At 43.6% G+C, this 22563-nt stretch overlaps 1 protein-coding gene across 1 annotated transcript in view; it reads left to right on the top strand.

Annotated features, from left to right (window-relative positions):
- The window catches only part of TMC3 (transmembrane channel like 3), a 627915-nt gene that overhangs the window by 291326 nt on the left and 314026 nt on the right, over window positions 1-22563 (top strand). The window contains exons 6-9 of the mRNA XM_069222582.1: window positions 14188-14286; window positions 14382-14524; window positions 19058-19205; window positions 20672-20715. Coding sequence (XP_069078683.1) covers window positions 14188-14286; window positions 14382-14524; window positions 19058-19205; window positions 20672-20715 — 434 coding nt within the window. The remainder of the gene's footprint in view (window positions 1-14187; window positions 14287-14381; window positions 14525-19057; window positions 19206-20671; window positions 20716-22563) is intronic.

Genomic DNA, 22563 nt, shown 5'->3' on the forward strand with positions numbered 1-22563 from the left:
TCCAGCCGCACGATGATCCAAAAACCACGCAGTGCGGGTTGCGATCTCCCAGCCTCCCTGCGTGTTGTTTCTACAGCTCCATGAGCCGATTCTTCGGTCGCATTTCCAGAGAGGATCGATTTTCAGATGCGGAGCCGGCGGTGCGTCGTTTCTTCAGCCCCAGATCGGAGTTGCGTCGATCTTTTCCCCGACAGCGCTCTGTGCGTGGATTTCCTTTTCTTTAAGCTGCCAGCTTCTCCTTTCAGGGTCCCAGGAACTGAATGGGCACCACAGGGCAGAGTAGGAGTCTCTCCAGAGACTCCAGGTGCTGGCAGAGAGAAGTCTTTGCTGTCCCTGAGACTTTAAACAACTGGAGGCAAGCTCTAAATCAATCCCTTGGAGAGTTCTTCTCAAGATGTAAGGCAGACAAAGTCCAGTCTTTGCCCTCTTACTCTGGCAGAAGCAGCAACTGCAGAATAGCTCCACAAAGCACAGTCACAGGCAGGGCAGCTCTTCTTCCTCAGCTCTTCAGCTCTTCTCCAGGCAGAGGTTCCTCTTGTTTCTAGAAGTGTTTCTAAAGTCTGTGGTTTTGGGTGCCCTTCTTATACCCAATTTCTCCTTTGAAGTAGGCCTACTTCAAAGTAAAGTCTCTTTTGAATGTGAAATCCTGCCTTGCCCAGGCCAGGCCCCAGACACTCACCAGGGGGTTGGAGACTGCATTGTGTAAGGGCAGGCACAGCCCTTTCAGGTGTGAGTGACCACTCCTCACCTCCCTCAGAGCACAGATGGCTCATTAGGATATGCAGGCTACACCCCAGCTCCCTTTGTGTCACTGTCTAGTGTGAGGTGCAACCAGCCCAACTGTCAAACTGACCCAGACAGGGAATCCACAAACAGGCAGAGTCACAGAAATGGTATAAGCAAGAAAATGTCCACTTTCTAAAAGTGTAATTTTCAAACACACTATCTCAAAATCAACTTTACTAATATATGTATTTTTAAATTGTGCGCTCAGAGTCCCCAAACTCCACATGTCCATCCACTCCCAAAGTGAATCTACACTTTAATCAGATTTAAAGGTAGCCCCCATGTTAACCTATGAGAAGGACAGGCCTTGCAACAGTGAAAAACGAATTTAGCAATATTTCACTGTCAGGACGTATAAAACACATTACTATGGTGGTCATTCCGACCTAGGCGGGCGGCGGTTGCCGCCCGCCCGTCGGAATCCGCCTGAATACCGCCCCGCGGTCAATTGACCGCGAGGGGTATTCTGACTTTCCCGCTGGGCCGGCGGGCGATCTGATTCAGATCGCCCGCCGGCCCAGCGGGAAAGCGCCTTCCACAAGGAAGCCGGCTCGGAATCGAGCCGGCGGAGTGGAAGGCGTGCGACGGGTGCAGCAGCACCCGTCGCGCTTTTCAGTGTCTGCATCGCAGACACTGAAAAGCCTAGTTGGGCCCTGTTAGGGGGCCCCTGCCGTGCCCATGCCATGGGCATGGGCACGGCAGGGGCCCCCAGGGGCCCCGCGACCCCCCCTACCGCCATCCTGTTCATGGCGGCTTTCCCGCCATGAACAGGATGGCGGTAGGGGGGGTCAGAATCCCCTCGGCGGCGCAGCGAGCTGCGCCGCCTTGGAGGATTCTAAGGGTCAGTGGAAAACCGGCGGGAGACCGCCGGTTTTCCCGTTCTGACCGCGGCCAAAGCGCCGCGGTCAGAATGACCAAGGGAGCACCGCCGGCCTGTCGGCGGTGCTCCCGCCCCCGTTGGCCCTGGCGGTAGGGAACCGCCAGGGTCAGAATGAGGGCCTATATGTCCTAACCTAACCATACACTACACCCTGCCCTTGGGGCTACCTAGGGCCTACCTTAGGGTTGTCTGACATGTAGGAAAAGGAAAGGTTTAGGCCTGGCAAGTGGGTACAATCTATGGTATAAAATAGCTTTGGAGTGTGCTGAAACATTGTCTGTGCCAAATCCAGTCATTCTTATATTCAGCTGTTTCTTAAAAAGCAATCAGTTCGACTGATGCAGGTTTTGGAATGGTATTCAAAAGAGTCTGCCCAGAAGTGCCATAGTTAGAACCCATAAGAAGATGCAGTTACCAAGCATATCAGTTGGTTAATGGGTCTCTGGGTCAAGATGGAAGTGGCTGCGTAGCAACTCACAGGAAAACCTATGGTCTGTACCACGCTAGGGTGTTAATGGAAGGCCTGGGTTAAAGCAGACCACAAGCAGTTCTCTTGCTTTTGTTTAAATGCATCCTCACACCAAAAAGTGATGCCAGGATGTATTTTGTGCTAAAACATAGGAGAAGTGGAGAATTGGCTTGTCTACAACTCTTTTCTACAAGTTATGCTCATTCAGATAAGCTAGTAGTCAGACTACCCTATAAAAATACACTCATTTGCAGGGGGGGTATTGCATATAGATATGTATCCCCATCCTTGCCCCTAGAAACAGTTGCCACACACACACAGTTGTTGGTACTTTATAGCATACAGTCAATTATTAAAGCATCTTATGTATCAGAATATTAGTAAAACCCCAAGCATATTTCATCATATACCTCTACATTCCCTACTTGCTTAGTCTAGTCCCTACCTTAAAATCTACATGTGTTCTCATCCTCATCGTTGTTATTTTTGCGAAATAATGATTAGTTTCCATGTCAAAATGTTTACGCATCCCTATCTAACTTATGAAGCCATCAGGTCTGCTATCGGCTATCCGTATTTCAGTATGTACCCTTCACAATCAAACCGCTGCTGCCCCTTCCAAATCCCCACATTCTTTTATACATTCTTCTCCATTTATTCTCCGTGGAGAGGGGAGTGGGAAAACCTGCACAGTTTTTTATGTCATCACTTTGGAACAATATCAATGCCACTGTTGCAGAAGCTATCCGTATTTCAGTATGTACCCTTCACAATCAAACCGCTGCTGCCCCTTCCAAATACCCACATTCTTTTATACATTCTTCTCCATTTATTCTCCGTGGAGAGGGGAGTGGGAAAACCTGCACAGTTTTTTATGTCATCACTTTGGAACAATATCAATGCCACTGTTGCAGAAGCACTTGAAAGGCAGACAAATTGTAGCTATTTTTATTTTCTTACACGTCTGGTTTGTAGGAGGCAGCATGGCCTTGTAGCTCATAGTTCATAGCTTCTAGAGAGTGAAAATGTCTAGTTCTCTCTTTTGTTAGTGTGATTAATGTCAACTTACAATTATGAAAAATATGGCAATTTAGCTCACAATGTTAGCATCATCATTCAGAATATTAGCTTTCTAGGCCCTAAGCCTGTCACACACGCTCTCCCATCGGCATAAATCAGGTCTGGATTGTATGTAACATGCATGTATTATGGAAAATGCCACAAATGACATAGCAATGTAATGCACTGAACAGCACACCTCTTTATATAACCTGCCAGGCAATTGACAACCATTATCCTTAGGGAATAAGAAACCAACAAGTTACATCTCACAGCTCATGAACAAAACATATTAGACAATCATTTATATAATCTTTCAGATCCCCACCACCAAAAGCTAAAAAGATAGCTGCATGAGTCTATTCAATAGCACAATATAATTTCAAATTAAACCCCCAGACAATGGACAGCTCTGTAACTCAATGAAAATCAAACGGTGGATTCATGTGCCCGCACTGCATAAAACATTCAACATTGCCATGCAAACATGACATCTCCAAAATCACAGTAATAGCAATGGAATACTCTCTAAAAGCAGAAACCAAATATAAGCTACGTACAGACAGACTTTTCGCAAATACTCATTAAAGAGTAGACAGAATGTCCCAGACATTGCTTATTGGTGCTTTGGAAGCACAAGGCTTCCAGCAAGCACCTCAATCTATAGATCCAAATACTGCTACATAGAAAGAGAATGAGAGAGACAGGAGTAGAGTCCTCTGGGGAGGGAAATGTTTTTAATTCTTTATATGGTTTGATAAAGGTAAATCTCTTGGGAAAGAAGGCTTCAGTTTCTACGCAGCAAGCCTCACTAAATAGTGCTTTGTGCACTTGAAAATACCAAGAACAGGGATATGCATAATGCCTTCTACAGGGAAATGCATAATGCTTTCTCAGTGAGTGTTAAACCATTAAAATTAGATAAAAATAAAACAGTTTCAAAAGGTTCGATTTATGATTATCAGTTTTACTAAGATTCAAGATGGACTACACTTTTGATACATATATTTGCTTCTACCTTTATTTACATAAAGTAGGTTTTCCAGTCCAAAAATAGGCAAGATAAAGTTTTTATTACAATTCCAAAGACACCAATCATGAACTGGGTATATGTTCTCATTTGGAAATTACAGCTTATTAAATGTAACAAGGTAACTCCACTGTCATTTTATGGCAGAGGTAGGATGTACAGTAGTGAAAAACGAATTAAAGAGTTTTTCACTTCCATGACATACAAAACGTAAAAGTATTTTTTAAATACACTATACCTGGCCCTCTGAGCTGTTCAAGGCCTACCCTAGGGGTGGCTTATTTCTATTAAAAAGGAAGATTTGGCTGGCAAGAGTTTTGTTTTGTCAGGTCAAAATAGCAGTTTAAGAGCTGGGATAACATTGGGATAACATATCTAGCTGACATATGGGATGCAAATGGGGTGGCACCTTTTTCACACCTCAAAACAGAATTTCAGATGTCAAAGAAACAATGGTTACATTATGCCCGCCTACGGGCAGCCCTGAAACATAGTATCTATGTAGAAGAGGAACCACAAGAAGCTGCCCCTTTGGAAGTAAGTCTTCTGGAGGGCGAGATACAAAGGAAATTAATATTACAGACCTATGGCACAATTGGGAGAAACACACAACCCTCACTATCCCATCCATGGAAGAGATGGAAAAGAGACTGTAAGGAGTTGGAGGAGGCAGACTGGGCTGAGGCGCTTATGTTCCCGGCTAAAGAAGCCATTCCAGCAGCGCTCAAGCTAATACAAATTAAAATACTACACAGGGCATACTATTTGAGAGCCTTGCTTTATAGGATAGGGAAGGTGACAAATGATGAGTGTGGGGACATGGGCATATTCTATCACACATTATGAAGTTGCCCCCGGATTGCTAGATTCTAGGGAGACGTAGGAAAGACCCTGGGACATGTAACAGGAATGAATATAGAAATGACACCAGGGACAGTGATTCTGGGGGTATGGGGCCAGACCGACCACATGAGGTATCAAAAAATACTAATCAATCTAAGCTGTATGATCGCAAGAAGGGACATAGCCAGGAGATGGGGTTCGGGAATGGCACCAGGTCATGGTGAATGGTGGAAGGGCATGGATAGATGTTGAATACTTGAAAGGGAAATATACAGAGACAGGGGCAAAGAAAAGAAATATGAGAAGACGTGGGGGAGGATGGGAGATAGGATAGGCAAATTCAGAACATGAGGGACAAACATGGTCCTGGACTAAACTATGAAAGAAAGAGAGAGGAGAGCCAGGACAACAAAGCAAATATACATAGGGTTCACGGAAAGAGGAGGGGCAAGACTGGAAAGCCATGCATTATCAGACCACTACGGAACAGAGAGGGGGTAAACTGTATGCTGAGAAATGTACCAAAGGTGGGGGGTGAGTTCTCCAGTTATTATCATTGTTATATAAGTTTATATGACCATTGTGATATCTGAGGTATAAGCATAATACTGTTACAGCCGGATGTATCACACATGAAAAAACCAATAAAATGTATTAACAAAATAGCAGTTGAAAACTACCCATGCGGGCTGCAATGACAGTCCTGAGACAGGTTTGCAAGACTACTTCAGTGGGTGGCACAATCAGTGCTGCAGGCACACTAGTGGCTTTAATTTACTGGCCCTGGATACATGTAGTACAGCTTTTCTAAGGACTTATAAGTAAATTAAATATGCCAACTGGGGACAAGCCAATATCACCATGTTTTAAGGAGTGAGTACATGCACTTTAGTACTGGTAAGGGGTGGTAATGTGTACAGAGTCCTAAGGCCAACAAAAACAAGTTCAAAAAAATATGGAGGAGTAAGGCAACATTTTTTGGGAAAACAATCTAAGTTTGACAAGTCTAACAACAAACAAACAATGTAATAGTAACTTTATCACTGCGGAGACTCCACAGTGAGGAGAAGAATTGCACACATAGCAAGACAGGACAAGACTATTTTTTTAAGTGCGGAGTTCTCCGCCCCACTGCTGATTCTCCACAGTCGTAAAATTACTATTTAATCATTTGTGAATACCAAAAAAAGAGTAAACTTGGACACGTTTACTCTTCTTCGGAATTCACAAACAAACAATAGTAACTCTACGAGTGAGGAGACTTCGAGATGTGCATTGTGTGCAATGGCCCGCATCTCCTTGCATTGTCAATATTTATAGTCATGTCAATACTCCTAAGAGCATGAGACTCCAGGAAGACCGCTTCTGTTTACATTTTCATTAACCTGATTGGGTGAGACGCGTGCCCAGGAATCAATATACTGCTATGTTCTATTCTAGTCCTTCTGTTACTTTGTACCTAGACAAACTTCAGTTAGTAGGAACCGACTTTAATGAGTTTCCACAAGACGCAGAGCCATCATCCAACATTCATGCAAATCACCTATACAGCTTTTGCTCTCAAAAATATGAGACTTTATTCTGTTTTTCAAAAAGTGTGATCAATGAAGGACGCAAATACTGGTGGAACTTAAGAGTGCACTGAAAGACACACATAAGCGTGAGGAGATCAAGCTGCAAGAACATAGAGTGTGTTTTGGTTTAAGAAACCATAAAGAAAATATTTTAAATATGTGATTTAAAATTACTTAGCAAGTTGGCATGAGACAATTCAACTTTTACGTTAGGCACTACCAGTGACCTTCATGTATGATGTAGAAAATAGTGTATTTTGGGGAACGTGTCGATGTTTCTTAAGCCCTCCTTGTTCTTGTTCTACCAGAATAAATACTCCAATTGTAACAGAATATAATGGTATATGATCACTGTAGGCATTCAGATCGTCACGCTTGAAAACGTCCAATTGTTTGCTTTCGGGCCTTTTGTTTTTGGACGTCTGTTGTGAATGAGACTCCCTAAAAGAGTCTCTCCCACTGTAATCTGCTGCTAAAATGAATTTGAGCTGTTACTTCCTGCACTCACCTTTAAAAGTAAGGTCCGCTACTGAACAGTTGTGGTGGGAGGCTGTGCATGGGTTGGAGGCACACATCTACATACATGAGTGCACACATGTTAAAGCTGAGAGAGGAATTGCTTGCCTGCCTCAGTCTGGCACCTGCACAGAGGTAGCACTGTGACAGATGGGATGCAGAATAAATTGGTTTCGTACTGGTAAGGCACTATAATTAAGTTGGGATCCCTAGAAGAAACACCCCTTTTTGGCTGAAATGTAAAATCTGTAGTCTTTAAACTCTTTTTACACTTTTGCTAAAATATGTGTAAAATGCAATTTTTGGCAAGCTAAAGATAAGAAGGTCATTGAAATACCTTTTAATTTGAAACCATGAATACATATTCAGGGTAAATTTTGCTCTATAAACATTCATTTACGTCGTTATAAAATTAGGCATATTTCCCTGGGCCAGCCTTAATTAAATACATGCTTTGATCTTCTCTGTGGACTACTCAATTACTTTTGTGGACAGCTGGCACTTCAAAGCTCTCCTGGAACAATAGAACCATTCTGATTAGTCATCTCCTGGCATAAGAAGATGCAAGAGATGAACTCTCCATCAGCTAATTAGTCATCTCTCATTGATAAATATTAGCTGGAGGTTCTCACACGAAATAAGGGGAGAGCAGTCAGGCTTTTTGATCAGACACCACTGGAGTATGGGGAGAGATTATTTGTAGCTACGAAGAAAGAAACAAGGCCTGGAGAGAAATAGCTCGCCACAGAGAGAGTGGTGACTCCAAATATCACTTCAAGCTGCCTTCATTGCTCTTTCCAGAACGCTGTCCAGGGGGGCTGGACTTTCACAGGACTGCTGCCTAGACCTTCCACTCATGGTTGAAGGGGTGATGTGGCATATGTGAATTGGTCATGGAATGCCATCTTCTAGAACCCTACACCTTCATTTTTAAACCCCTCTACATAAAAGAACATTTGAGAAGATGATCAGGACGGACACAGATGGTGGATAACACCTCTCTAGAGTAGGAGAACACTCTGCAATTGAACTTCTGGAAGTTTGCCTCCTCTCAGGGACTAAGTCTGGACTTGATAGGTACCTAGAACAGCATGGGCCCATTTAGACTTCTGTGGACCTGTCCTAGGGGCTTCTGATGGACACAGAGACACCCTGCTAGTAGAAGAATCCTGTGGGTGCATGGCAGAGACCATGGTCTGCCTTTAGGACTACAAGGTCCTGCTGCTGGAAAAGGCCAGGTCAAGACAATAACAAGAACTAGACAGCAGGGCAGACCCAGGGACCTATACTCAGCTGCTAGTGCAACAAAGCCTGCAACAGTCGTAAGGGCTCTGTAGAAGCATTAAAGATTCATTCCAAAATTAACACCTAACATTTGCAGGTCAAAAGTCCACAAAATAGCACTCCAGGTGGCTGGAGCATCCCACCTTGAGCAAAACACCATTTTAAATTGACACATTGTGGATGGCAAATAGCCTAATTGAAATTAGATACTCAAGCTTGGTCTTCCCATTATCCCCAGCAGCTCCATGATGGTAACGGGGCTGTCAATCAAAGAAAACCATAGCCACTACCAGTGATTTGTACAATAGCTCCAGGGGAGCCCATGAACTTTTGGGTGACCAGTGCATGAGGCCTTATTCTCATTGGACCTGGAAGAACCATCCAAGTGTGTACCTTGCTCAGAGAGCCTCATGTCCTTTGAGTACACCAGCATGACTCTGGACAAAGGAGACACAGTACCCATCATGCTCTTGGACTACTCCGCAGCATTTGACATGATCTCTCACCCTATCCTCACCCAATGTCTACACGATATTGGAATCCAAGGCACGTACTCAGATGGATCGGCTTCCTCCTGACTGGAAGGACCCAGTCAGTCAGCCTGGCACCTTACATCTCGGACACCTGTGATCTCATCTGTGGAGTTCTGCAAGGATCCTCCCTGAGCACCACCCTCTTCAATGTATACATGATCCCTCTAGCCAGCATCATCTGCTCTCACAACATTAATGTCCTCACCTACGTTAACCACATGCAACTAATTCATCCTTCATGGACTAGATGCCCAGTACTCTGATCAAGATCAATACTTGCATGACTTAAATAGTCCACTCATTGAACACCAACTGTATAAAGCTAAACCTTTAATACTGAAATCATGATTTTCAAGACAATCACTTTACCATGGAACTCCACTTGGTGTTCAACAGAGCTAAGACCAACACCCATCCTAGCTCCCTCCCTCACCCCCACCACCCACACCAAGAACCTCGGTATCATCATCGATAGCAAACTCAACATGACTACACAAGTCAACGTTGTCACTGCCTCATGCTTCCGTATCATGAATAGTAATATTTTCAAAAGGCTCCCAATCAGCACTCAGAAGCCCATCGCACATGCCTGGATTACAAGCAAGCTGGGCTAGGGGACACCCTCTATACCAGGATCAATAATAAACTCACCAGAAGGCTACAGACTATTCAGAACTCAATGGCTAGAATCACGCTCAACCTCCCAAGCCTCACTCACAATACACCACACCAGAAGGAGCTCCACTAGCTCATCCATACACAAATGAGCACAATTCAAACTCAATAATCCACTTCTTTAAGACACTACATAATACAGGCCCAGCATTCCTCAACAATGACATCTGCTTTGACGAATCTTCCAGACACCTTCACTTGTCCGGACTCCTGCTTGCACACATCCCAGGCATATGTAAAATCAGAGATGATGTTTGAGAATTTTGTGTGTGGAACGACCTGCCACTAGACATGAGAGCCTCCTCCTCACTTTTAGTATTACGCTAGAAGCTGAAGACCTGGATTTTTGAGTTTGAGTCCAACTAGGCCCCTCGGTTTGGTGAGACTCACACCTGCTCAGCAGGCTCTAAGCGATAGTGTGCTCTACAAATCTGCATATCATAACAGGAATGGCCCTCTGATGCAGACCCCTGCCAAGCTTAAGGAGTGCTTCTGTGCTCACTGACTTTCAGATTTATCCTATTTAACTGTTAAGTACTACACAAGTATGTGGTATTGGTCTAGTAAATAAATTCCTGGTATTTCAACACATGTAATAGGCAATTTTATGATGACATAAAAGCAGCACTGTTGAGATGGTTGTTAAAACACCACTGAATACAAGAAAAAGATGTTATTGCAGTTTTGGGTGCGGCCGCGGAGGAGCAGGAGGGAAGCCTCATCAGAGGCCCCTGCTCCACCTTACCTTTGTTTGGGCAGACGCACCGAGGACGCGGGCGGCTGTCTGCACAACGCAGGGTACTGGGGCGGAAAGGGAGCTCCTTTCCCCCCGGCCACTGCCTTAAGGGCACGATTGCCCCAGTATCTTACTTTTGGCATTTTTTGTGCCCCCCCCAGTGGTAGGGCCAGAGAGGTGCCCGTTAGGTTCAACAGAGAGGGTGCAGACCGCCCCTCTCCCCAAGGAGCCAAACGTGGCCCCCATTGAGCGCACAGGAGCACCGGGGCCCCACCTTACTCTTTCAGGCACTAGGAGTACCTTTTTCTCAGGAACCAGGTACTTTTGGGTGGTATGTTCCAGGCTTATTTTACTAATGCGATATATATTTGCTACATGTTCCTGGTATGGGCATGACATGATGATATATGTTTTTCATGATTTGCCATATCATTTTATAATGTTTCTGATATAGGCCTTTATGATATTTTTTATGACAAGTGCATTTATGTATTTACTGTGATTCCTGACTACTGCTTATGTTGCAGAATCCTGAGTACTTACGTGTTCTAATGTCACAACTTCTTATTCTTTCAGAGTATTAGTAACTTGTGTAACATTCTGACAACTGCTAAGGTAGCAAGGTATTACTGACGTGTAATGTTTGGTCCAATTATGTTTTGTGCAATACAGTTTATTGTTACATAGCTCAATGCTGTGTTTACTTTGTGGTGTACATCTTGCGTCACGTGTGTTGTGTGAGTTGTGCAAACGCTTTACACATTGCCTCCGGATTAGGCCTGACTGCTCGTGCCAAGCTACCAAAGGGGTGAGTAGGGGTTATCTTGGAAGTGTAACTCCCTTGCACTGACTAGAGTGGGTGGGTTCTGCCTGGCTTAGGTACATATTCTAGCCAACCAGAAACCCCATTCCTAACACTGGTTGTCAGCAGCGAGAATAGGACTTGCGCTTGCACAGTACCATTGTGACTCATTTCTGCACCGCAAATTGCACTTAGACCATTACATGTTCTAATTCTCTTTTTTTAATTATTTTCCTGTTCTCTCAAACTAGTCATTTTTATTTTTACTCTTATGTTGTATACTTGCACTTTGGACTCTTGTTGTTTTACGCTACTGTTGTGCTCGCAACAAAATGGAGTCTACCTTTGACATGGCTGAGTTGTGGTTGTACACTCTAGAAGAGTTAAAGGGATTCTGCAGGGAAAGAGATATACCAGATATGTGTGGAGAAGCCAACATGATGGTCCTCAAGAGAGCCCTTTTTGATTATGAGGAGGCAGACTGGATAGCAACAGTAAAAGAGGCCAAAGGGGGGAATGGTTCTCAGGGAGACCCTGAAGAGACCCATGAGAGTAGTGAGGACTCTGAGAAGGAGGGTCCCCAGTCCACTCCCCAGGGGAACAGTGACCCCGAAGCGTTAGACACTGAGGGAGAAGATGACTGGCCAGGGATGCCAGTAGAGAGAGAGGACCCCATAGATAGGGAGTCCCTTACTGGGTCCTTGCCTAGCAGCAGCGCCACTTCCCATTCCCTGTCACCTGAGGAGCTCAGAGATAGGCGGGACGAGAGGGACCTGACCCCTATTCAGGCTATGGGACCAGTCCTTAGGCTAGAAGACCAGTGGCGGGGGTAACTCCTTAACTGGTGGGAAGGAGAGTGGAGAGAGGATGCTATGCACCTGGGGCTCCCGCCCCACACTCAAAGAAGTTTCAGAGACCAGAGGCCCGGGGATGGCCTGGAACCTGGCTCTGGCCACAGACAACTAGGACACCTCCATGCTGCAAATCAGTGCTAAAGTGCATGTGCTCTCCCTTGTAAAATTGGTATGATTGGCTTATACCTAATTGGCATATTTAATTTACCTATAAGTCCCTTGTAAAGTGGTATCCCTATACCCAGGGCCTGTAAATTAAATGCTACTAGTGGGCCTGCAGCACTGCTTGCGCCACCCACTAAAGTAGCCTTTCAAACCTGTCTCAGGCCTGCTAGCACAGGGCCTGTGTGTGCAGTTTTCTGCCATAGGAACCTGGCATCTAAATTTATTTGCCAGGCCCAGAACTCCCCTTTTACTACATGTAAGTCGCCCCTAAGCTACGCCCTACCTAGCCCTATGGGCAAGGTGCCATGTATGTAGAAGGCAGGACATGTGCCAGGTTGCGTGGCCTGTCCTGGTAGTGACAAACAGCCTGACTTGGTGTCTCATTGCTGTGAGTGCTGCCTTCTCATAGGATTGCATTAGAATGCCCTGCCTTATGTGTAAGGGATATTGTCTGATTTATGAGGGGTAGCGTAGGCATGTTTGGTATGGTTGTAATGTTGGTAAGAAATGCTGCTTACTGGTGTAGGTGTATTTTTTATCACTATTACAGAAATGGCACTTCTGGAAAGTGAGCATTTCTCTGTGCTTATGACTGTGGTGTTTTGCAGCTTGACTCCAATCCACGTCTGGGCAGACTGACAGTTGGGGCTTTGTGCATACTTTTCAGACAGCCTGAACACAGGGAGGGTGGAGGTGTCACAGAGGTGCATCTACATATTGTAAAGCCTTCCTGGGCTGAGAGAAGGGAGAGGCGGGGCACACCTGCATTTGTAAAGGCTGTGCCCTGGCCTCACACAAGAGGGTCGTTTACAACCCACCGATGTTCGGAGCCTGTGCCGGAGGAGAGAAAGGGGCACTCCCAGAACCAGTTGTAACTGGTTGAAATCCCCTCTCCTCCTCATTGTAAGAGACACTGCAAACTGAGTATAAGTACAGGGGAATTTTCCCAACAATTTGGACATTCTTGAATCTTGAAGAGACTTACCTGAAACTGGACACTGGATGCTGCTGAAAGGACTCACCATGACCCACCTTGTACTGCTGCTGCTGTGCTGACCTGTGACCTGCCTGGTCACCAGGAGGAACTGCCACCATCTGCAACCCTTCTGCTGGCCTGTAGCTGGGCCCGCCAGCCCTGTGCTCCTTTTCACTCTTGTCTCCAAGGGTAGATTGCCGTGGCCCCTGACCCCTGCAATTATCTCCTTCATGAGGAGTGCTGCTGTGGATAGGGAAAGCGCCTAGAAGCCCTAGAGCCTCCTGCGCACAGTTGCCGGGAAATCGAAGCACCGCCACGACCCGGGATCCAAGATGTGCCCAGCGCTTTACTGAAGCGCTCCGTTGCTGCCTGATATCACCACCGCAGCCCGAGTGGCCCTTTGCAGGTGGCAGAGTTCAAATGGTTTTTGACTGTTGCTGAATTTGTGTTCCTATCTTTGTATGCGCGAAGAACTCCTCAAGTTTCTGCTCCTCTTAAAGGCAAACGGTGTTTGTCTAAATCAATATCGTTTAGCAGTTTCTAGGATACTCCCACAGACCTCTGGGTGAAACCTTTGAGAGCAAAATGGGGAATTTTGATCCGTGTATTTTCTGAGGTAAGATATGAATGAATTAATTTAAATTTGTATAGTGCCTCGAAAAGCGCTATTAAGGCTGTCTTAAACACCAGCCCTTCGAAAGGAAGAAGAAAGACTGAAAACGGGATATTCGTTCCTGCTGGCTAAAGAAAGTAATGTAAGGAATGTGCATAATACACGAGTCATCGGTTTTGCCATAAAATGTGTTTCGCTTTGCAAGATATGGCTTTGCTTCATGTCACTAGGACATCCCATCCATTGATTTATTTCAAGGGAACAGTACTTAAAGAATGTCTTTGCGCTGTTACATTAAAGCACTTATTGTCTTAGTTTGATAACAAATAGTGTAATAAAATGTGCCTTTGCTTTCAATACCCACTAGATCCTTTTTTTCCTTTCCTTATCAGCTACTAGCAGGAGCACCATTTGGAAGCACTGTCAGCAAGACTATTCCAGACAAGGAGGTGGCATCGGCACAAGACCTGGACACCATCTGGTCACTAGGGGCAAGGCTAAGAACATCTTTCTTCTCTTCCATCTTTTGTGCATGATGCAGTGAAGCCAGGATCTGTGTCTGACGGCTGCTTTGTTACTTTTGCAGGGCTATCTCCAGTACTCAGTTTTGTTTTATGGCTACTATGGCAGGGAGCGGAAGATTGGCAGAGCCGGCTACCGTCTGCCCCTGGCATATTTCCTTGTTGGAATGGCAGTTTTTGCGTACAGCTTCATTATCCTGTTAAGAAAGTAAACCACTTTTGAAAATATTCATTAATAAAATGGTGTGTGAAAAGGGAGTGATGTAATTTGGTAAAAAGGGTCTGTGACCCCGGAGTCATATCATACACATAGGTGCACACACACACACACACACACACTGCATTAAAATACATTTAACCAGTGCTTGATAACCAGGTGTCTGCTTTAAAGGGGAAACATGGAAATGTAAGTGGTTATTCTAACTATTTTCATGTCAACCATATAAACACCACTTCAGGATGATGAAGCAATGGTGAAATTATTAGCATGAATTACACTTCCCCCACTCATCAGCAATACACAAATGGGAAATACAATATGTAACAATCTGTAGGAAAAATAAAGCAGTGGATGAAAAGAAACGTATAAAAAGTAAAATGTAATTGCAGATGCTAATAAAAAAATGTGTATTTCATTGTCAAACAGAAACATAATTAATTACAAAACCAAGGCATTTTCAGTATATGTTCTGTGATTACAGCTCAGGGCGCACCAGCACTTTCAAGGCGCCCTCACGGCTCATGACCTTTCATCCTGTGCCTCAAAATCGAATGAATAACAGAGAAATCATTCATCCCATGTAGTGTCAAGAAGAAATGCTGACAGACATTTAGCAAACGCAGCCCACTACAAACAAAGAAAATTAATGTACCTTAAGACAATTAATCGAATGGTTAGCCTATTAATTTGGAGCAGAAGATGAGTACCAGTGATGTAATTTACTAAATCCACCTGCCAACATTAAAAGCTAATGGTCCAAAACACAACCTGCACCGTGCGGACGGTAAAACATGATTAAATATCTGCTTGGCGGTCTCAGAGGGTCCATGGGATATCACAGCCCGACCCTTCCCGAGGAAACAGGTTAAGAATCTCATCTGAATTGTTTTTTACACAGTGGAAAATACACATTAGAATACTAAACGCAGCTTACTACACATATCTCTTCCTCCTTAACTTACACGCCATTTCATCTAAAATTTATGGTACTCCTTGACCTGAAAGCCGATAGAATTCAGTCACTTCCATTGTGTGAGCCCATATTTTAATCTTTAAGTTGTACGTTTTAGGGAGATGCTTACTATCCCACAACTCTCCAGATCTCAGACTTATTTGAACCTCTCCTGAATCATTACTGGAATACAGAGACCCCTACTGAGCGATTACTGGAAGCTGGGGACCCCTGGCCTAAGCAATATCAACTGAACTTCAAAACAATACACACAAATGCAAAACGAGGTATGCACCAAACAAGTGCTCAAATATTTAAATATTTTGTTTAATTCACAACGAAATATAGAAAATTTCGGCAATTTCAATTTTGCTTCTGTATGTGTATATACTTTATTAATTCTAATGTATTAATTGTAATATTATGTAATTTACACAGTCACATACTTCCTGAGTAGCTCCCGCAGGCCCCCCGGGGTCGTCGGACCACAGGTTGAGGACCGATACCCTACCTCACACATTTCGTCTTTAAAGTCAGCTTCTACAGTGTAAGGTTTAAATAGATGTGGCATGGATACGGTGACCTGAGACCCACCCTCTCTACGTAACATTAAAACATAGCGTGGCGTGTAACCCTTTACATATTATGCACATAAATGCTAGTTTGAGCCTCATCTTAAAGGGATGGCAATTTTACTGGTGTATAAAACAAAAGGCCAATTCAACTTATTTTAAACTATGCATCAATTTATGTAATTTGAGTGATTAGGCCTACGAATTAAAGCCTTGCCAGAAAATAACCAGGCTCTTCTGTGTTTTTGAAATGTAGCTATTAACTGAGAAATATTGTGATCTGAAGCAGTACTTGAAGGGCGTACAGCTTTTTAGCATTTTCCCACATAAATATGCACATATGGAAGTGACAACCACCGTAAGAGAAGTAGTTAAAGTCTTAAACTGTAGTACTGCTGCACGGAGACTTAATTTCGTCTATGCTCCTGTTTTTCGTTTTCTCCAGTGATGATAAAATACTGAGGTGGTGAGCAAAAATATACCTGTGAAATTAGATCCTTAAACATCACCAGCATTATGCATGGTTCCACTCCTTCAGGGAGAATAGTTCTAGACATTCCTCCTTTAAGTCAATGTGACAGGTGAGACTAACTCCCTCCTGTACGCAACATCCCTTCACTTTCCCATCCTAGTTGTCTATGTGACATTTTGGCAAGTCTCATTGGTTGGCCCACGTCAAGTTAGATTACCTAGGATTTAGGATTATTCTTCCGGTCTCCATTGACAGGATGCAGTAGGCCACACACAGAGGTGATTGAATCCATAATGCCACAACCAGGGGCATATAATTCTCCTATATGTGTGCTTTGCGGTGCTGCATTGTTTCATTCAACACACCTACTTTTGAACGTCTCGTAAAAACATGTTAATGGTACTCCTAACTCCATTTACATTTTCACAATTCAAAACTCTAGCTTTATCATGAACTATATGCTTGCGAACTGTGCAAGCGAGCTTGGGAGGGAGGTAACCATAGGGCGGAAAACAGAATTAGTAGTCTTTGTGCAGCAGAAACACATGCAGTAATTCCACCGAGCAGCTCAATATCATCCCATTTTGTGCTGGATATGTCAAATAAATAACTTTTAACAACAGGGCCCAATGAAGTTTGTGCTGCAAAAACATGTGTGTATAATGTCTGATAATATGCATTTTCCTGAAATGCCTGCTTTGTTAGAAGAACCACGTTTGTGTTGGCTTTTTCATGTCGCTATTTTTCTACGGCAATTAAAAATACAGGCAATGTCTGTGTAATTCGAAATATGATGTATTATTCAAAATTGTCATATTCCTTTGCTAAAAACTGAATACCACTTTTAGCTCTATCGCTGCCTTTCAGCTTAATCATTTCATCACCTTGAATACCTTCTGCTCTTCCTCACCTTACCCCTCTTATAGTTTTGTTCCTGCCACACCCATCACCTCTCCTTCTGGCACTCTGCTTTCTTCTTCTTCTATGCCGTTCTACACCCATTCTTTCCCACCACTTCTCTTAACTTTCTTTATCTCTCCTGTTTTATTCCTACTTCTTCTCGTATTCCCTCTGCCCACCCAGACAGTCCTAGGAGCCTTTTTTTTCTATCCTCTCCTTTTTTACTCCAACTTTCTCTCTCCCATCCTTCTCTGTCCAAGTTGCTCAGTACTCCGTTCCTCGGTCGCAATCTTTCTGTGAGATTTGTTTCTGTAAAATGCACTATAGGAATTGAATCATCCTTAGAAAGGTGTAGGAGAGTAGTGCTGTCATTTCTCCCCTTGGCCCTCATAGTTGTAGCTCCATGTGTGACTTTTGTGGGTACATTCAGATCTAGCTTTCTCTAGCCCTCCACCAATTCTCTAGGGCACCCGGCTGTTTTCTGTTTTTAAAATGTGTTATCCTTTTGTCATTAAATTGCTGTGTTAGTGCCTGAGAAATAGCTGACACATTAAGCATGAGAGATGCTGGTAATCTACACATTTGTGTATGTTACACGTCACCCCTGCGTTTCTATACAGTGCGAGTTATTTTATGAAATATTTCCATGTTTAATTGTGCTTACTATTTCTACGTCCCTTTGTACCAGTGCATGGTTTGTGACAGTGGTTGCAGGTGTTGGACCCCGTGCCTATGTTTAGTGTCCAGGATGCATTTTTTCATCATTAAACTTTCAAACAGAGCAGAGGAGTGGCAAAGAAAGAAAACAGGGATTAAAAAAACGCACGAATGAGGCAAACAGACAGCATGTGTATTGTGCTGGAAAAGTAGGGTCATGAGGTGAATCAAAGCTGGAAAACCTTAGTATTAAGCAAACCTGGTATTCAGCAACTAGGGCATCAAGCGCCTAATATGCGAGTCCTAAATTTTAAGCAGCGACAGGGTGTCTCAAGATCTAAAGCTGTAAGCTATTGAGCTATTGTAAAGAACTCTAGTGGAAAAATGAGTGGCATTGCCTACATGACTTTCTTGTTAGCATAAAGCCAGGATCTAAAACGACGATCTCAGGCTAGCAGAGAGTAGTCAGGCGTAGGCCATGAATGCTAGAAATAAATCGAGACAGCTCCAAGTATAGCAATCACAACAGTATGGAGTAAACAATCAAATGCATGAAGAATGGACATGCAATACACAAAGTCACTTTATGTAGTGCGGATGGAGGGTCTAGTTCTAAGAGTAATGTTACAGTACGAGAGAGAAGGGAAGGCAAGGAAAGAGGAAAGGAAGAGAAGAGAAGGCAATCAATGCAGGGCATGGTAAGGTCGGACTGGACATCCACTGTCACAGAGGAAAGCTTTGCATTTGAACGTCAATTGATGATATTAAAAAACGCTTTAGAGAAATTCAGAGAAGGCAGAGGAGTACTGAGTAAGCAAAGGATGATAATATGGTAAAACCTGACAAAGAAACGTTAGAAAACATTGCCTTGTTCGGCAGCAGGTCACTGTTTGTTTTTTTGTGCTTTGATTATTTCTTTTCAGTTTATCTCTCCAAGATTAAAAGGCCTGTGACGTCTTGTTTTTCAGAATGGCCAAGAACTCGCGAATGAGCCTCGCCAGTGCCTCGGATGAGAATTACACGTTCTGCTGGAGGGTATTCTGTGCCTGGGACTACCTTATAGGAAACACTGAGGCTGCAGAGAGCAAAACTGCTGCCATAGTTAACAGTATCAGGGTGAGCCGTGCGTCACTTAGCATGACATTATCCTTTGGTGTATTGACCTGCAAGTATTGGACGCTAATGCAGTCACAGATCATTTGCTCCTGTACTATTACTTGCTAATTTATGAGCATCCTTGCTAAGGGATACCCTGTCAAGGAAAGTCTATTTTATTCTACTTCAAATATCAGGGAGTCCCAAAACCACAGGGAAATAAGTAGGAGACATTTTTAAGTATTATTAATTCTTGATGTCCTTCGATGAACATCACTTGGGTACATTGCTTGGTTGCAATGGACATAGGAAGAGGGAAAAAGCTCAGTAACGTAATCATTAAGTGGACACACTAGGTAGAGTGAATAACGTACAGCTGCACATGAATAGGCAGATTTACTGCTCTACTCTCTCAATATCACGTCATAGTCGTTAAAATAGGACTTGCTGCTCAATGCGTGTGCCTCAAGTTCAGTTTTTGAAGAAGATTTAACGTTATAATAATTAAGAGTATCGTCATGTGCTCTATATCGGTCCTAAGTAAAAGGTAGGCTTAATAATATTAAAACCTTGGCAGACTTTGTGTAGAACACTACATAGCCCATTATAATTGCATAATGGAAACCCTCACACAGCTGTTAATTGGAGACCCACAAACAAAACCAACATGGCAGTGAAAATGTTACACAAATCATTGTTTTGTAAATACATATTATATAATCAATAACTGCAAAACTGAACTACGCTAAATACATACAGACATCCGAAGACAGAGAGTATATTAAAATGAATAGAAATTAGTGACATGTAAAATGCATCCTCACTGCAAAGCCTTATATAGTTTAGCGAAAAGTAGCTGAAATATGAGACATGTCACAGTGCTTTACTCATCACACCACACAAAATAGGGAAAGAGGGCTTTCCTCATTACAGGCCTGATATCTAGTGCCCTTTTGCGATAGCAAACCCTGCGATTCGCAAACCTCACAAAGTATGTGACCGGAAAAGGCCTACTAGTTGTTCAAACCCCTCCTCAAGTCTGAAAAATCTTCAGACTCTCGATCCATTACCAATCACAAATACGAAGGGGTGTGAAAGGGACACCCCCTCCTATTAGCGAGCCATTATGCGATACGTGAATGGTTTGTGACTGGAATTGCAAACACAGGCGGGATGGTATCTGATTTCCAAATGGCTTTGACGAGAGGGGGAGGGGTTTTGGGGAGGGAGGGGGACGGTAGCTGCATTACAAAAAAAATCAACATGGGAATGAAAATGCAGGAATGGTGGTCTGCTCTACCTTGCAGGCTATCATACTTGTATGTGCATCATTCACGGGGGTGGGGGAGTTCAAAAAATGCAACCTACCTAATTAATATTCAGTAGGAAGAAACATGTATAAGTTCATTTTCTGAGATACAAGTAACAGTTCAGCATGTTTTTATATTTTCGTTTCATATAAATAAACATTGACATTTTTGTTCCAGGAAGCAATTTTGGAAGAACAAGAAAAGAAAAAGAGCACCAATCTGTACGTACAGAAGATGTAATTATGTGCAATCGATATTGAATGAATTTAAGCGTAATTTTTAAACATTCTCCCTCACTACTACTTTAAGTACATGTTTATGATCAAGAACATATTTTATCACCTCAATTCAAGAACATTTAATGCTTAAAATGCCAAATAAATAACCGCATTTTTTCCAAGGCAGTCCTTTTAACTAGGAGTCACGCTGCCATTTTAATTTATTATCCCAGTTGTGGTTATGCGCACCTCCATACCATTTCAGGAAGTAAGAGAACACTTAATGATAAATTTGCCAGACCAAATAAACAACCCAAAAGCAGATATCCATTGGAAGGCCCGAAAGGAAGGGCTTGTATGTCTGGGGCAATGACCTCGATACCCCCCAAGCTCCAAAATTAGGTTAAATCTTTGTACACAATCGATGCGGACTAGAGCAGAGGATAGATGGCCTTACACTCCTGACTGTTCACCCACTGTGCATATGGATATCTTAACATTCTTTGAATCAGAACAGGGGAGAACCCAGACTCAAAGGGTAGGAGTGCCTACTACTGATCCATGACCTCTTTGTGAGAGTTTGGCTGGCAACAGGCTGTCTCTGTCAGTTACTGGACATTCAGGAAAGTCATCATAAATACTCTATGATGCCTTTTTGGATTAACATAATCCTCAGCATAATGCTTAAATAATATTCGTATGCATGGCTTCCACAGGAAGCCTCTATTGTTTACACCATATACTAAATCAGGTAATTCACTGGTATGACATAGCAACAATTGATAGTATGAGAAAGGACCTCTTTTGACATGGGTAGCTTCACCCTTTTTGCCTGGAAAATAATGTGGTTTCGAACTGTAAGTGCCCTGACCCATACTAAACAGGTTCTCAGGGCCAGATCTCCTTCCTTTTGTTTGGCACTTCAGCCACCCTTGTAAAGCCTTAGTAAATGGTACCCCTGAAACCTAGGGCATGGGTACTGAAGAGGGCCCACCAGAGCTGCAGCACCAATTGTGCCACTCTGAGAAACCCCACTCCAGCCTCATGGGGACTGCCATTGCAAATTCATGACATGGTGTACCCCAAGCTGAAAACTCAACATGGCACACACCAAGAGTACCATATCCACTAACACTGCATGCAATATAGGTAAGTCACTTTCTGGCAGACCTTGCAACCCTAAGTTCAGGTGCACTAGAATGCATGTGAGGGTATATGTGTGCATGAGCAAATATGCCCCTATTGTGTCTTTGCATGTTCTTAGACATAGTAGGTGTACATGGAAGCCATATCAAATGCATGTGCTGGACACTGGTCATTATGAGTTCCCCAGCTACAAGATGGCCTCTCTGAACCCTGGGTTGTTTGGTACCAAACAACTCAAAATAATAAACCATCACTTATGCCAGAGCAGGATTTATTATAAAATGTACCTAGAGGGCACATTACAGGTTCACCCTGCAAAATCTAATAGCCCTTGTATGGCTGATAACTGGTCTTAACTAGCCTGCCACCACTAGACACGATTCTGGACTCCTGGGGTGACAGTCTTTGCTCCCAGGACAGCATTTCCTGGGTAGAGGTGTCACATCTCCTCCACCAGGAATGCAAACTGCACCAGCGGTCAACTTCAAAGGCTTTGCTGCCTTTGAAATCTGACCCCGCCTCTACTACTAGCAGCAGATGGCAGCCAAATGGTTTTAGGCCCACTTTAGGTGGGAATCCCAGCAGGAAACTTAGCAAGAATAGGAAAAGTGGCCATCCTCAGCCTGCACCACCTCTCAGGTGTGGCAGGTGAGATGGCCAGTCCATTTCATTTCCCTTCATCTTGGACGGTAGGAAAATAGACAT

The sequence above is a fragment of the Pleurodeles waltl genome, chromosome 3_1 (genome assembly GCF_031143425.1).
Source record: "Pleurodeles waltl isolate 20211129_DDA chromosome 3_1, aPleWal1.hap1.20221129, whole genome shotgun sequence".
NCBI lineage: Eukaryota > Metazoa > Chordata > Amphibia > Caudata > Salamandridae > Pleurodeles > Pleurodeles waltl.